A 15,896-nucleotide genomic window follows, 5' to 3' on the forward strand; every position below is an offset into this window, starting at 1 on the left:
ATGAAATGTTTTTTGACATCCAATAGCAGATGATTACTTTATTAATAGTGTTCTAGTGGTGTGGTTAAACAATTTTTACTTTTTTAACACTGAATCACCTTTCAAATATGCCCCACTAATTAACAATTAATATTCAGCAGTAAATATTTATCGACATCTACATACGTAGTAATGTTAAGGGAGCGGGATGTAAGTCAAGCGGTAGCGTGTCCGCCAGTGAAGCGGTCGGTCATCGGATCGATCCTTCTCAGTAGACCCATTTGCAGTTTGGGCTATTATCCGTTCCAAATAGTGGTCCACAACTGGTCCATCAAAGGCCGTGGTATGTGCTGTCCTGTCTGTGGGAAAGTGCATATAAAAGACCCCATACTGCTTATCGGAAAGAGTAGCCTATATGGCGGAAGCGGGTTTTCTCTAAAGAAATATGTTTGACGTCCAATAGCCGATGATAAAATAAAAATCAATGTACTCTAGAGGTGTCGTTAAATAAATCAATTTTTTTTTTAGTAATGTATAAAAAAACACCCCCCCCCCCAAAAAAAAAAAAAACACACAAAAAAAACAAAAAAAACCCACCCCACCACAAACATGATTGCTCTTTGTTACCAAGTTGTCAGTACTAGAATATATTTACCCATAACGCCCATTCCATTATATACATAGGAAATATACGAGGGTGTTACCGATTGAAATGTCATAGTGATACACGAGAAACCTCAGAAAACGCCTGGGAGAGTTGCATGTCCAATTATCGTTGAGTAAAGGCCAGAAACAGAGTATTAATGACCTAGAATCATTAAAATTCCAATGTTCACTGTGTTCTATCTTTTCAGAGATAAATTAAATTTTGCCGTGCTAGAACTACGAGAGTCTGGAATATTAGCTCAATGGCGAAAACACTACTGGTTTGACAAAGGAGAATGTCCCAAACAAGCTTCATCCAAGGTTAGTTCAGTAAACATATACTCGTTATTTACAGAGTCTATATTGTCTGTGGTGATGATCTTTATTAATTAAAATGAAATAACTTTGATCTAATGCTGCGTAATATTTGTAAATATATTTAATATTTGATTTCATCATAAGGGTAGTTTCAGAAATTTAGTATTGTTGAAGGTCAGGGAACTGTTTTGTATGGGTGGTGGATCTCCTTGAAATCGTTTTCAACACAACCATATATACAGGCAAATGTGCAGAACACTGGCCAGTCAATCCGCAGCACATTTTCTGTGGATATTCAATCTGAACGACAAACCCATTATCGTAATAAAACGAAATCATACGGCTGCACAGACCACTTTCAAATGGTCGTTTTGACAAAGTCGAGAATCCTAACAAAATTCTATTTTCGTGTAGTGGATGTTAAAGCTCACTCTTGTTCAATGGAAACAGGGGTGCGAACCCAGTATCGTTGGCTTCAAGGCTAATGACATAACTGCTACATAATCAAGGTCTATTTCATAGAGTGAATAACTAGTATGATGTACTAAATGTAGCATAAACAATTATCCTTTTTATCAAATGTTTTACAATATAACATATTAATGTTACGTATCTTTAAATATATAGTGAAAAGGCAAAGAAACCCTTAATGACGTTTTAATCAGTAACATTTTGAAAACAGCAAATGTCACTTTTTAAAAATGTATTGTTCTAAAATGTCACGTACGGGAGCCATGTGTTTTCTCTACTGATAACCTGCGCGTTTTCAATCCAGAGAAAGAAAATTCTTGCAAGGATAATTGTCCAGTTCCTGTTTTGAAAGCAAATGATATTGATTTTCTAGAATGTTAGAACTTGACAGCACAGAACCAGAAAAACAGAGAGAAACAAGAAACAAAGAAAAGAGAGAAAAACATATGTTATGTTGTATTTATTGTATTGATTTTCATTATTTTGAAACTATAAGAGAAAAAAACATATGTTGTATTATGTTTATTGTTTTGATTTTTATTATTTTGAAACTATAAGAGTGAAAAACATGTTATATTATTGTTTATTGTTTTGATTTTTATTATTTTGAAACTATAAGACAAAACAACCCATATAATATTTTTATTGTTTTGATTATTATAATTGTTATATTGTATTTATTGGTTTAATTTTTATTATTTTGAAACTTTAACAGGAAGGTGGTCAGAATGCTCTCACTCTGCAAAATGTTGCTGGAATCTTCTTCATTTTGATTGGTGGATTAGTGTTGGCGCTGATCACTGCGTGTCTTGAATTCTTTTACAAGTCAAGAGTTGACGCCAAGAGATACAAGGTATGCAAGAATATGATTCACATACACTGTATACATATTTATATAAATATATTCAGTTAAACCTATATATTTTACACTCGATTCATATGCATAACAAAATACACAATGTCCAAAATAAAACAACGAATTCAACACACTTGGTTCGTGTACATGTATATACACACAATAACACACAGCAATCGCGATTTAACGAGAAATTCAACATATGATTAACATACACAATTAATCACAGTATCCACGATAAAATAAGGAATTCAACTCACAAAATTCATAATCACAATAAAACATATAATAGATAAAACAGATAAAGCCTATGAATTCATCATACGCGGTTCTTGTATATAATATTAGTATATACGATGAAATAAAAGAATACGACATATCTAATTTATATTAATACGGATTATTTAGATTGCCCATCCTTTCATATCATGTTCCAGACATAAATATATTATACGACATTCAAATACACATCTAACTATTGATGATATACAAACAAAGTATACAATATACACAACAAAACCAAGGAACTCAACACATATGATTAAATCGTAACCCATACATGCATACACTAAAATGGTATTCAACATAGGATTCATTGATTATATTTAGTAACATCCGTTATCAAATACTATAGAATACATCATGGTGACCTATATGTATATTACGAAGGTCTCGCTACATGTCATAAGTAATGGCTGGCCCGCCATCTCTTAAGACTAATTTCCATACGCCCGCCATCCATTGGCAGCGATAGTAATATCCGCCATCCGTTTATTTAGGCCGCCAACCAAAATCATAAGTCATGCCATCGTCTTGAACGACCAGAGTAATCAGGTTCATCGTCGTTTATAAAACATTTTCGAAGTACTTGTACCCTGCAAATCTTAGGTACCATCCCTACTTACAAGTGGAACAAGCTCTACCGATTCCGTCCATCCCTTTCCTGAATACTGGAGAGACCACTATGTATATGGTGATATTTTGTCCTGTGTTTGTATGTATTCTTCTGTGACAACACTGGTATATTGTAGGCTTTAATATTAGATATGGAGAATTGTCATATTATTCTGATTATAATCACATTTTGTTTCTAATCTACTATATTCACATTTTGGTTGCGGCATGACTGAATTTTTACCTTCTGTCCATTTATTGGTATCATCGTGTGATGTAATGTAGGACAATTATGTTCTGACTGAAAAACGTTATTCGACAGATGTCATAGAATTAATATCATGATTCAACTCGAATAACTAACACGTCAGTTAACCTATTTTGGAAAACTGATAAAAGGATACATGTTTTTTTCTAAGTTGACGATATTGTTTACAGAAAACCTTTGGATCCACACTTCGATCAAAAGCTCGGCTATCATTCAGAGGTCATTTGGATAAAAATGAAGCCGCTACAACATGTCCCAGGAGAATTGGCGTTAATACAGTATGTGTCTATTCTCTGCTTTTCTCTGTCTCAAACTGTCACTTTCTCTATATTTCTCAATTTTTCTCTATCACCAATGTTTCTCTCTCTGTCTTAATCTGTCTATATTTCTCTGTGTTCTTCTCCCAATGTCGCTCTATGTCTATGTGTCTCTCCGCACCCCCACCCCACCCCACCCCCCCCCCCCCCCCTCCTCTCTCTCTCTCTCTCTCTCTCTCTCTCTCTCTCTCTCTCTCTCTCTCTCTCTCTCTCTCTCTCTCTCTCTCTCTCTCTCTCTCTCTCTCTCTCTCTCTCTCTCCCAGTTTTAGTTTACTCATTGTTTCAATACTGTATGATCGACAATAAAATAAAACATGTTATCTTACATTATTACATTATTTTTGTCTATACGTCTATTTGATTTTCTCAAATATTCTTTTGTTATTTTCTGATGAGACGTTGAAGACACGTTACTGATGCATACACTAATGAAAACTTACACTAACTCAGTATAAGAATAAACTAAATACTGCCACCGTCACTACTACTACTACTACTATTCATCCTCATTCTCCTCCTCCTACTACTTCTACTTCTACTTCTACTCTCCTACTACTACTCCTATTCCTCCTACCCCCTCCTCCCCTACTCCTCCTCCTCCTCCTCCTACTACTACTACTCCTACTCCTCCTCCCCTCCTCCTCCTCCTCCTCCTCCCTCCTCCTCCTCCTCCTCCCTCCTCCTCCTCCTCCTCCTCCTCCTACTCTCCTACTACTTTTTTCTTCCCTCCTCCTCTCCTACTCCCCTCCTCCTCCTCCTCCTACTACTCCCTACTCTATTCTTCTTCTCTCTTCCTCCTCCTCCTCCTCCTCTCTCCTCCTCCCTCTACTCCTCTACTCCTCCTACCCCCTCTCTTCTCCTTCTCTCCCCCCTCCTCCTCCTCCTCCTCCTCCTCCTCCTCCCTCTCTCTCTACTCCCCTACTTCTCCTACTTCTACTCTCTCCTCCTCTTCTCTCTCCTCTCTTCTCCCTCCTCCCCTCCTCCTCCCTCTCCTCTCCTCTCTCCTCCCTCTCTACTCCTACCTCTTACTCCCCCCTCCCCTCCCTCTCCTCCCTACTCCTCCTCCTCCCCCTTTCCCTCTCTTCCTCCTCCTCCTACCTCCTACCCCCTCCTCTCCTCCTCCTACTACTCCTCCTCCTCCTCCTCTCCTCCTCCCCCTACCTCTTCTCTCCTCCTCCTCCTCCTCCTCCTTCTCCTCTCCCTCCTCCTCCTCCCCTTCTCTACTCCTCCCTCCTCCCCCTCCTCCCCCCCCTCCTCCCCCCTCCTCCCTCCTCCTCCTCCTCCTACTCTCTACTACTCTACTACTACTACTTCTCTCTACCCTTCCTCCTTCCCCTTCCCCTCCTCCTCCTCCCTCCTCCCCTCCCTCCTCCTCCTCTCCTACTACCCCTACCCTCCCCCCTCTACCTCCTTCCCTCTTCCTCCTCCTCCTCCCCTCCCTCCTCTCTCCTCCTCTCCCTCCTCCTCCTCCCCCCCTCCTCCCCTCCTCCTCCTCTTCTCTCCTTCTCCTCTCCCTCCTCCCCCCTCCTCCTACTCTCCTCCTCCTTCTCCTCCTCCCCTCTACTTCCCCTCTCTCCTCCTCCTCCCCTCCCCCCTCCTCTCTCCTCCTTTTCCTCTCCTTCTCTACTCCTCCTTCCTCTTCTCCTCCCCTCCTCCCCTCCCTCCTCCTCTCTCCTCCTCTCTCTACTCCTCCTTCCTCCCTCCTCCCCTACTCCTCCTTTCCTCCTCCTCCTCCTCTTTCTTCTACTTCCCCTCCCTCTCCTCCTCCCCCCCCCCCCTACTCCCCCCTCTCTTCCTCCTCCTCCTCCTCCTCCTCTTCCTCCTCCTCTACTCTTCTACTACTCTCCCTCCTCTCCTCTCCTCTTCTCCTCTTCTCCTCCTCCCCCCTCTCTCCCCCTCCTACTACTACTCCTCCTACTCCTCCCTCCTCTTCTTCTACTCCTCCTCTCTCCCCTTCTTCTCCTCCCCTCTCCTCCTCTCCCCCCTACTCTACTCCTACCCTCTACTCCCTCTTTCCTCTCTACTACCTCCTTTCCTCTCCCTCCTCCTCCTCTCTCCCCCCTCCTCCTCCTCCCTCCTCTCTCTACTCCTCCTCCTCCTCTTCCTCCTCCTACTCCTCCTCCTACTCCTCTCTCTCCTCTCTCCTCTTCCTCCTCCTCCTCCTCCTCCCCCTTCTCCTCCTCCTCTTCTCTCCTCCTCCTACTCTCTACTACCCCCCCTCTTCTCTTCTCCTCCCTCCCCTCCTCCTCCCTCCTCCTCCTCTCTCTCTTCCTCCCCTCTCCCCTCCCTCCTCCTCTCTCCTCTCTCCTCTCTACCCTCCCCTCCTACTCCTTCTACTTCTCCTACTCCTCCTCCTCCCCTCCCCTCCTACTACTCCCTCCCCTTCCTTTCTTCCTCCTCCCCCCCCTCCTCTTCCTCCTCCTCTCCTCTCCCTCCTCCCCTCTTCCCCTCTCCTCCTTCCCCCTCTCCCCCTCTCCCCCTTACCTCCTCTTCCTCCTCTCCTCCCCCCCCCTCCCTCCTTCCCTCTCCCCTCCTACTCCTACTCCTACTTTCTCTCTACTCCTCTCCTCCCCCTCCTCCTCCCTCCTCCTCCTCCTCCTCCTCCTCTCCTCTTCCTCTTCTCCTACTCTCCCTCTCTCTCCCCTACCCTCCTCTTCTACTCCTTTCTTCTTCCTTCCTTCCCTCTTCCTCTCTCTCCTCCCTCTCCCTCTCCCCTCCCTCCTCCTACCTCTCTCTTCTACTCTCCCTCCCCCCCTACTTCCTCCTTTCTCTCCTCCTCTCCCCTCCTCTCCCTCCTCCTTTCTCCCTCCTCCTTCCTTCCTCCTTCTTCTCCTCTACCCCTACTCCTCCTCTTCTCTCCTCCCCCTCCTCCCCCCCCCCTCTCTCCTCCCCTCCTCCTCCTCCTTACTACTACTCCTCCCCCCTCCTCCCCCCCCTCCTCCTCCTCCCCTCCCCCTCCCCTCCCCTCCTCTCCCTCCTCCCCCTCCTCTCTCCTACCCTCCCTCCTACTCCCCCCCCTCTCCTACTTCTTCTTCTCCTCCTTTCCTCCCCCTCTCCTCCTCCTCTCTCCTCCTCCTCCTCCTCCTCCTCCTCTCTACTCCCCCTTCCCTCTCCTCCCTCCCCTCCTCCTCCCTCTTCTCTCCTCTCCTCCTCCCCCCCTCCTCCTCCTTCTCCTCCTCCTCCTCCTCCTCCTCCCTCCTCCCCCCCCCTCTTCTCCCTCCCCCCTCCTCCCCCTCTCCTCTCTTCTCCTCCTACTCTACTCCTCTCTTCTCCTCTCCCCCCTCCTCCTCTCCTCCTCCCTCTCCTCCTCCTCCCTCCTCCTCCTCCTACCCCTCCCTACTCCTCTACTCTCTCCTCTTCTACTCCTCCCCTCCTCTCCTCTCCCTCCTACTCCTCCCCCCTCTCCTCTCCTCCTCTCCCCTCCTCCTCCTCCTCCTCCTCCTCCTCCCTCCCCCTACTCTCCCCTCTCCTCTCTCCTCTCCTCTCCCTCCTCCTCCTCCCCTCCTTTCCCTCTCCTCCTCCTTTTCTCCCTTCTCCTCCTCTCCTTCTCCCCTCTTCTCCCCTCCCCTCTCCTCCCCTCCTCCTCCTCCTCCTCCTCCTCTTCTCCTCCCTCTCCTCCTCTCCCCCCTTCCCCCTCCTCTCTCCCCTCCCTTCTCTTCCTCCCCTCCTCTCTCCTCCCTCCTCCTTCTCCTCCTCCCCTACCCCCCTCCTCCCTCCTCCTCTCCTCCTCCTCTTCCCTCTCTCTCCTCCCCTTTCCCTCCCTCTCTCCTTCCTTCTCCTCCCTCCTCCTCCCCCCTTCCCCTCTCCTCCCCCTCCTCCCTCCCCCTCCTACCTCTCCTCTCCCCTCCTCCTCCTCCTCCTCCTCCTCCTCCTCCTCTTCTCCTCCTCTTCTCCTTCTCCTCCTACCCCTCCCTCTCCCTCTCCCCCCTCTCTTCCTCTCCTCCTCCTCCCCTCCCTCCTCCTTTCTCCTCTTCTCCCCCCCCCCCCTCCTCCCCTCTCCCCTACTCCTCTCCCCCTCCTACTACTCCTTTCCCTCTTTCTCTTCCTCCTCCTCCTTCTCCTCCTCCTCTCCCTCCTCCTCCTCCTCCCTCTTCTCCTCTTCCCCCCCCCCTCCCTCCCCTCCCCTCCCCCTCCTCCTCCTCTCTCCTCCCTCTCTCCTCCCCCTCCTCCTCCTCCTCCTCCTCCCCCTCCTCTCTCCTCCTCCTACTCCCTCCTCTCTTCTCTCCTCCCTCCTACTCTCTCCCTCTCCCCTTCTCCTCTCTCCCCCTCCTCCTCCTCCTCCCCCTTTCCTCTCTCTCTTTCCCCCTACTCCTCCTTCCTCCTCTCTCTACTCCTCCTCCTCCCTCTCTCTCCTCCTCTCCCCTCCTCCCTCCTCCTCTCTCTCCCCCTCTCTCCCTACTCCTCCTACTCTCTCTCCTTCTCCTCTCCTCTCCTCTCCCTCCTCTCTCTTCCCCTCCCCCTCCCCTCCCTTCTCTCTCTCTCCTCCCCTCCCTCCCCCCCCTCTTCCTCTCCTTTTCTTCTCCTCCTCCCCCCCTCCTCCCCCTCTTCCTCCCCCCTCCTACTCCCCCTCTACTCCTCCCTCTCTTCTCCTCTTCCTCCTTCTCCCTCTCTCCTCCCCTCTCTCCTCCTCCTCCTCTCCCCCCCTCCTCTTCCCCCTTCTACTCCTCCTCCTCCTCCTCCCTCTCTCCCCTCTCCTCTCTCCCCCCCCTCCCTCCTCCTCCTCCCCTCCTCCTTCCTTCTCCTCCTCTCCTCTCTCCTCCCTTTCCCCTCTCCTCCCCCTCCCCCCCTCTCCTTTCCTCTCCTCCTCCTCTACTCCTCTCTCTCTCTCCCTTCTCCTCCCCCTCCTCCTCCCCCTCCTCCTCTCTCTCTACTTCCCCTCCCCTCCTTCTCCTACTACTCTCTCCTCCTCCTTCCTCCTCCTCTCCCTCCCTCCTCCCTCCTCCCCTCCCCCTCCTCCTCCTCTCTTCTCCTCCCTCTCTCCCTCTCTCCTCCTTCCCCCCTCTACTCTTCCCTACCCTTCCTCCTTCTTCTCCTCCTCCTCCTCCTCCTCTCTTTCCTCTCTACTCCTACTCTCTCTTCTCTCTCCCTCCTCCTCTCCCCTCCTCCTCCCTCCTACCCTCCCTCCTCCCTCCTCCCTCCTCCCTCCCCCTTCTCTCTCTCCTCCTCCCCTCTCCTCCTACTCCCTCTCCTCCTCCTCCCCTCCCCCTCCTCTTCCCCTTCTACTCCTCCTTCTCTCTCTCTCCTCCTCCTCCTCCCTCCTCCTCCTTCTCCTCCTCTTCTCCTCCTTCTCCTCCTCCTCCTCTACTCCTACTACCCCTCTCTCCTACTCTTCCTCCTCCTCTCCTCCCCCTCCTCCTCCTCTCTCTCCTCTACTCTCTCTCCCCTCCTACTCTACTCCTCCTCTCTCCCTCTCCTCCTCCTCTCTTCTCTCCTCCTCCTCCTCCTCTCCCTCCTCCCTCCCTCTCCTTCTCCCCCCCTACTCCCCCCCTCCTACTCCTTTCTACTACTCCCCTCTCTCTCTCTCCCTCCCTTTCTCCCCTTCCTCTCTCCCCCCCCTCCCTACCCCTACTACTCTCTCCTACTACCCTCTCTCCTCCTCCCTCTTCTCCCCCTCCTCCTCCTCCTCCTCTCTTCTTCTTCTCTCTTCTTCTCTCTCTTCCCCCTCCTCCTCCTCCTCCTCTCCTACTCCTCCTCTTCCCTCCCTACTACTACCTCTTTCTCCTCTCCCTCTCCCCTCCTCCTCCTCCTCTCCCCCTCTCTCTCCCCCTCTTCCTCTTCCCCCTCCCCTCCTTCTTCCTCTCCTCCTCCCCTCTCTCTCCTCCTCCTCCTCCTCCTCCTCCTCCTCCTCCTCCCTCTTTCTACTCTTCCCTACTCCTCCTCCTCCCCCTCCCCTCCTCCCTCTCCTCCTCCTCCTCCTCCTCCCCTACTTCCCCCCCCTACTCCTCCTCTTCCTCCTCCCCCTCTCCCCCCTCTCTCCTCCTCTCCTCCTCCCTCCTCCCTCTTTCTCTCCCTTACTACTACCTCTACTCCTACTTCTCCCCTACTTTTCTTCCTCCTCCTCTCTCCTCTCTCTCCCCTCCTCCTCCTCCCTCCTCTACTCCTCCTTCTCTTCTTCTTCTCCCTCCCTCTCTCCTCTCTCCTCCTCCTCCTCCCCTCCTCCCTCCTCCCCCCTCCTCCTTCCTACCTCTACTCCCCCTCTCTCTCTCTCCCCCCCCTCCTTCCTCCCTCCCCCCCCTCCCCCCCCCCTCCTACCCTTCTCTCCTCTTCTCCTCTCTTCTTCTCTCTCCCCCTTCTTCCCCCTCCTCCCCTCTCCCTCCTCCCTCCTCTCTCTCCTTCTCTCTTTCTCCTCTTCCCTCTCTCCTTCCTCCTCTCCTCCTCCTCCTTCCCTTCTTCTCTCCTACTCCCCCCTACTCCCCCCTCCTACCTCCCCCTCCTTCTTCTCCTCCTCCTTTCCCTCTTCCCCCTCCTCCCTCCTCCTCCCTCTCCCTCTCCTCTCTCCTCCCCCTCCCTACCTCCTACTCTCTCCCCCTCTCTCTTCTTCTCTCTCCTCTCCCTCTACTCCTCTTCTCCCTCTTCCTCCTCCTCCTCCTCCTCCTCCCCTTCTCCTCCTCCCTCCTACCCCTTCTTCTCCTCTCCTCTCTACCCCTACCCTCCTCCCCTACTCTTCTCTCTTCCTCTTCTCCCCTCCTCCTCCCCCCCTCCTCCTCCCTCCTCTCTACTACTTCTCTCTCTCTCTTCTACCTCTACTCCTACTACTCTCTACTACCTCCTTCTTCTCTTTCTTCTTCCCTCTCTCCTCCCCCTCCTCCTCCCCCCTCCTCTCCTTCTCTCTACTCCCTCCCTCCTACCTCCTCTCTCTCCTTCCCCTCCTTCCTCCTCCTCTCTCTCCTCCTCCTCCTCCTCCTCCTCTACTTCCCCTCCTCCTCTTCCTCCTCCTCCTCCTCCCTCCTACTCCTCTCCTCCTTTCTCCTCCTCCTCCTCCTACTACCTCCTCCCCTCCTCCTCCTCCTCCCTCTCTCCTCTACTACTCCTCCTCCCTTCTCTTCTCTCTCCTCCTCCTCCTCCTACTACTCTACCCTCCTCTCTACTACTCCTTCTACTCCTCCTCCTCTTCCTCCTCCTCCTCCTCCTACTTCCCCCCTTCCTCCCTCCTCTCCTCCTCCTACTCCTCTACTACTCCTCCTCCTCCTCCTACTACTACCTACCCTCCTACTACTACTCCTCCTCCCCTCCTCTACTCTCTACTACCTACTCTTCTCCTTCCTCCTCCCTCCTCCTCCTCCTCCTACTACTCCTACTACCCTCTCTTCTCCTCCTCCCTCCTCCTCCTACTCCTCTCCTCTCTCCTCCTACTACTCTCTCCTACTACTACTACTATTCTTCTACTACTCCTCCTCCTCCTCCTCCTCCTCCTCCTCCTCCTACTACTACTACTACTTCTACTACTACTACTACTACTACTACTACTACTACTACTACTGCTACTACTACTAGATAACGACTCCAAACCCTGAGTGAGTTCTCCCCTAGGCTCAATGGGTAGGTGTAAACCACTTGCACCGACCAGTGATCCATAACTGGTTCAACAAAGGCCATGGTCTGTGCTATCCTGCCTGTGGGAAGCGCAAATAAAAGATCCCTTGCTGCCTGTCGTAAAAAGAGTAACATATGTGGCGACAGCGGGTTTCCTCTAAAAAGAGTGTCAGAATGACCATATGTTTGACATCCAATAGCCGATGATAAGATAAAAAATCAATGTGCTCTAGCGGCGTCGTTAAATAAAACAAACTTTACTTTTTTACTACTACTACTACTACTACTACTACTACTACTACTACTACTACTACTACTACTACTACTACTACTACTACTACTACTACTACTACTACTACTACTACTACTACTCTTCTTCCTCCTCCTCCTCCTACTACTACTACTACTACTACTACTACTACTACTACTACTACTAATACTAATACTACTACTAATACTATTATTATTCCTCCTCTTCCTCCTCCTGCTACTACTAATACTACTAATACTAATACTAATACCAATACTACTACTATTACTACTACTACTATTACTACTACTGCTACTACTACTAATACCAATACTACTGCTACTGCTACTAACACTACTAATAATACCAATACTACTACTACTACTACTACTATTACTACTACTACTACTACTACTACTACTACTACTACTACTACTACTACTACTACTGCTACTAACACTACTAATACTACCAATACTACTACTACTACTACTACTACTACTACTACTACTACTACTACTATTAGCGCATTATTAAAACAAAACAAATTAATAAATTAATAAATACTGAAAAAAACAACAGAATACGATCAGTAAAATTGATGTCTCCATGTATTTGCGAATACACCGAACCTCCATTGTGTAAAGAGAAATTGATTGTTAAACATGTTGGCCTTGCAATTGATGTTTTATAACATACCTATCGCACTGTATTTCTCTACACTAGGACACACAAGTAGGGTAAACATGTCTATCGTTTATTTTCATGTGTGTTATGTACATCTTTTTCAGTATACTTACACAGGTCCAACACCGATGGTCGGAGTAGACACATACCCAGACAGTAACACACACACTGAAGTTTGACACCAGTCAAAGCCGACACTAGAGGCAGTGGGAATTAGCCAAACGAATACCGAACTCTGACACGGAAACGTTGACACGAGATCCAATGGGGAATAGTAATACAAATACTGACAACTGGCAGACACCAAAGCTGACGTTGATTCATTGAAACATAGAACTAGATATTCCAGAAATTCGACACAAATAAAGGCTGACAAAGTTAGAAGCTGGAATTAGGTGGAAGGTGGTAGCTTTGCACAATGCAAATGTTAATGAGCTAAATCGTTACATTAAATCGAGTAAGAACAACATAGAAAGCGAAATCTGCAGAAGCAAGAGATGGTAGTGGATTGAGAAGAAAACGATAAACACATGGCATCTGACAGACAATCGCATCGAGTGGACGGGAGTAGAACTTGACACTGAAGTTATATGCTGATTTCTGTTAATCACGCTGGAATTAACAGACGGTTGATGAGTATAAAACACCAAGGCAAAGTACTGAAGAGGCACCTGCGCTGAGGACAAATTTAGAGGAATGTATTACTTGAACAACGAATCTTTTAAGAAGGAAATGGAACAGAATGGTCAATATAACGGTTTTCATACATGTAGATAAAACTAAATAGAACCAGAACATAACATAACATCATTCATGAAATAAAAAAAAACCTGTTGTTGAACTATTATTACAATGTCAATTGTGGACACATTGCTCACATGCATTTGTTTGACCAGCATCACACATGACTGAAGGCAGTCGTAAGTGATTATCACAGACCTGACATCACTCTGTTTAATAAAACTCGAGCAAATTCGCAACTATCAACCATGTACAAAGGAGTACTCTTGTGTACCACAACCCCCCCCCCCCCCCTCCTAAAATGTAATTCACTAATGTTAATACTGCAACCGATATTTTTTTAACATTTATTGTCGTTTAAAAATAATATTACGCTAGCATTAACACCCCCATCATCATAAGGTTTGTACGCTCGTGAAAATGCCAACAATTGTGAACGACAGAATTTTCCAAATATATATGATGTTGCAAGAACGTTACTAGGTTTTAACAGTTATTGACACTGCAGTTTTTAAATTACCTATAGCTAAGGGGTTGATGCCTTCAACAATTAAGTTTGCTATAAATGCACATAAAAGAGACTATGTTCTATTAAGATTCTGGCTAATACGATGCTATACTAATGCATTTAAATCTACCGGTACGGTCAACCAGTACCGACATATTCCATTGTCCAGCACCAGCATCTGGATGATGTTCATTACACTTTGATGAAAAAGAATTTGTGCTTTTAAATGTATGTCTATTAATGTTCTATAACTGCACCTTGAACAACAATGAGCCAAGCTTCATTGCATTCTTTTGCATTTTTGATAATCTCTGCACTAAATATACATATAATGTAAGCAATGAAAGATAACGTTTTAATTATTATTGTTATTCGTAACGATCACATCACTGGCGTTTTCTACAAAGGTATTATGGAAATAATGATCTCCCACCATAACTCAGAGTATTAATCAGGTCCATGTTTTTCACACACGCGCACGCAACCACTCGCTCTTATAAACTATTTATATCTTCACTCGAGTCGACAATATGATAAGATAATATTGTTATGTACTATTTAAGTAGCTATTTAAAAATGCCACCTTCAGATCGCGTGTTTATTAAGCGTTAAGTCATGACTCAAGACTTTAATTATACGCTATTTGTATGGCCAAGACGTTATTAACGTTTTGAGACTAGACTTTAGTTTTATAAGCACAGATCGAGCAACACCATTTGGATGATGCTTATTTCAATATGTTTAAGGAAACATTGTTAGTGATTGAAATGCCTGTGCATTTTTTTAGTGTAATTCTTCTCAGTGATGTAAATTATGATCTTGGTATATTATTGTACCACTTGATTCTGTGATGTACATATATCATAAAACCATTAACATAGACAGTGTATAATAAATAATAGTATATTATGTTGACTCTTTGGATCGTATGTTATGCAGGTTTTATGGATTGAATAAATATATGTTTCTTTTGCAGAATCTCATGTTACTGTAAGCAGTTTAGTTTGTACGTAAATGATAACAATGTAGGTGATTGTGTCACGTCGCTGCTATTAATGTTATCTCCTTGTACTATATTGAGATTTCTGTTTGAATGGATGACTGAGTTAAATTTCAAATAATTAAATATACTTTACGGTAAATCGATGCTCCGAATGGTGCTTTTTGAAATATCAATTGACCAAAACAGATGAGATAATTGATAATCTCCTGTTCGCCAAATAGCAAAACAGCTCGTTCAAAAATTGCGTGTACTTTTAGATATATCATCATGTTAAATGTTTGGATAAATAAAACTTTGATATGGCTACAGACGTTTTGATGCAATTCGCCTAATTTCTAGTACTTTTGTTTCCAACTAAAAGATTCCAACTTAGCTCTTGGGGATGTCCGTATTTAATATTAGATGACGTCACTGTTTGATTACGTGATTTCACTGTTATATATCCACACCTCTGTATTTCTACGTTTTCATTCATCAGCTTTACGTTTTTGTCAACGATATTGTTTAATCGTGATTTCATGAAACATTTTTCTACCATATGATATATCAGACTATTTCATAAAGCAGCAACAACATTGTATGCACCTGCAAATTGGTGATTTTATTCCATATAGATGTGAGTGTATGTGTCTTGTGTTTGTAGTTTATCTACTAGCTGGAGGCCAGTATGCATTTAACTGCTCATCGGTACCCAAACCTGAAACAGAGCACGGCGTTTAGTAAATGTAAACTTAAACGCCGTTTATGGATGTGCAGGATTTGTTATTTCTCAAAGTACATGTACGTTTAATGTACAAACCAGTTATCTAGCTAGACTTAGTGTAATATACAATATATGTACTACACAAATCACAAAATGATTTCGATCATCATCACTGTAAATATTATTTAATAACACTGAATCTCGTATTCACAATATAAATATTGTTAACAAAACTTGTTTGTCAGTTTCTCACTAGATTGGTTTTAGTACAGCCTGATACAAATATAACTGTTCACCACGTCATTATACTGATTCTTCTAACAACGTTTTATTAATAATAATGTTTCTACATACAGAATATGAATGAACCTAATTTAATCTGTATCTTATTTGGATTGGTAAGGGTGTGTTTATTGTTGTTTTGAAGCCCTACTTCATTACTATCATGTTGCTTTTCTCTTCGGTTGTTTCATTCTTTATCTCAAATACTCAGTTGTTCAAGTTTTCCTCATCCTATTGCGCTTGGATACACCTACATCTCCAGATGTAAAATGTATTGCAAAATGTAATGGTTTGTAATAAAATGGGTATAACCTCAAGTTCTTTATAACTTTTCTTTTTTTTTTGGGTTTTTATTTTAACTCTTGACGCAGGGAGTAGCTCATGGTAATGTGCTGGTGCGATGCGCGTTAGGATCGACGCCCCTAGGCTCGGATTTTCCCC

General features: G+C 46.2%; 1 protein-coding gene across 1 annotated transcript in view; it reads left to right on the plus strand.

Moving 5' to 3' along the window:
* LOC121374915 (glutamate receptor-like) overlaps positions 1 to 15,573 on the plus strand; it is a 90,794-nt gene extending 75,221 nt beyond the window's left edge. The window contains exons 14-17 of the mRNA XM_041502050.1: positions 834 to 945; positions 2,129 to 2,266; positions 3,602 to 3,709; positions 12,323 to 15,573. Coding sequence (XP_041357984.1) covers positions 834 to 945; positions 2,129 to 2,266; positions 3,602 to 3,709; positions 12,323 to 12,397 — 433 coding nt within the window. The 3' untranslated portion in view covers positions 12,398 to 15,573. The remainder of the gene's footprint in view (positions 1 to 833; positions 946 to 2,128; positions 2,267 to 3,601; positions 3,710 to 12,322) is intronic.
* The last annotated feature ends 323 nt before the right edge of the window (positions 15,574 to 15,896 follow it).

The sequence above is a fragment of the Gigantopelta aegis genome, chromosome 6 (genome assembly GCF_016097555.1).
Source record: "Gigantopelta aegis isolate Gae_Host chromosome 6, Gae_host_genome, whole genome shotgun sequence".
Lineage (NCBI taxonomy): Eukaryota > Metazoa > Mollusca > Gastropoda > Neomphalida > Peltospiridae > Gigantopelta > Gigantopelta aegis.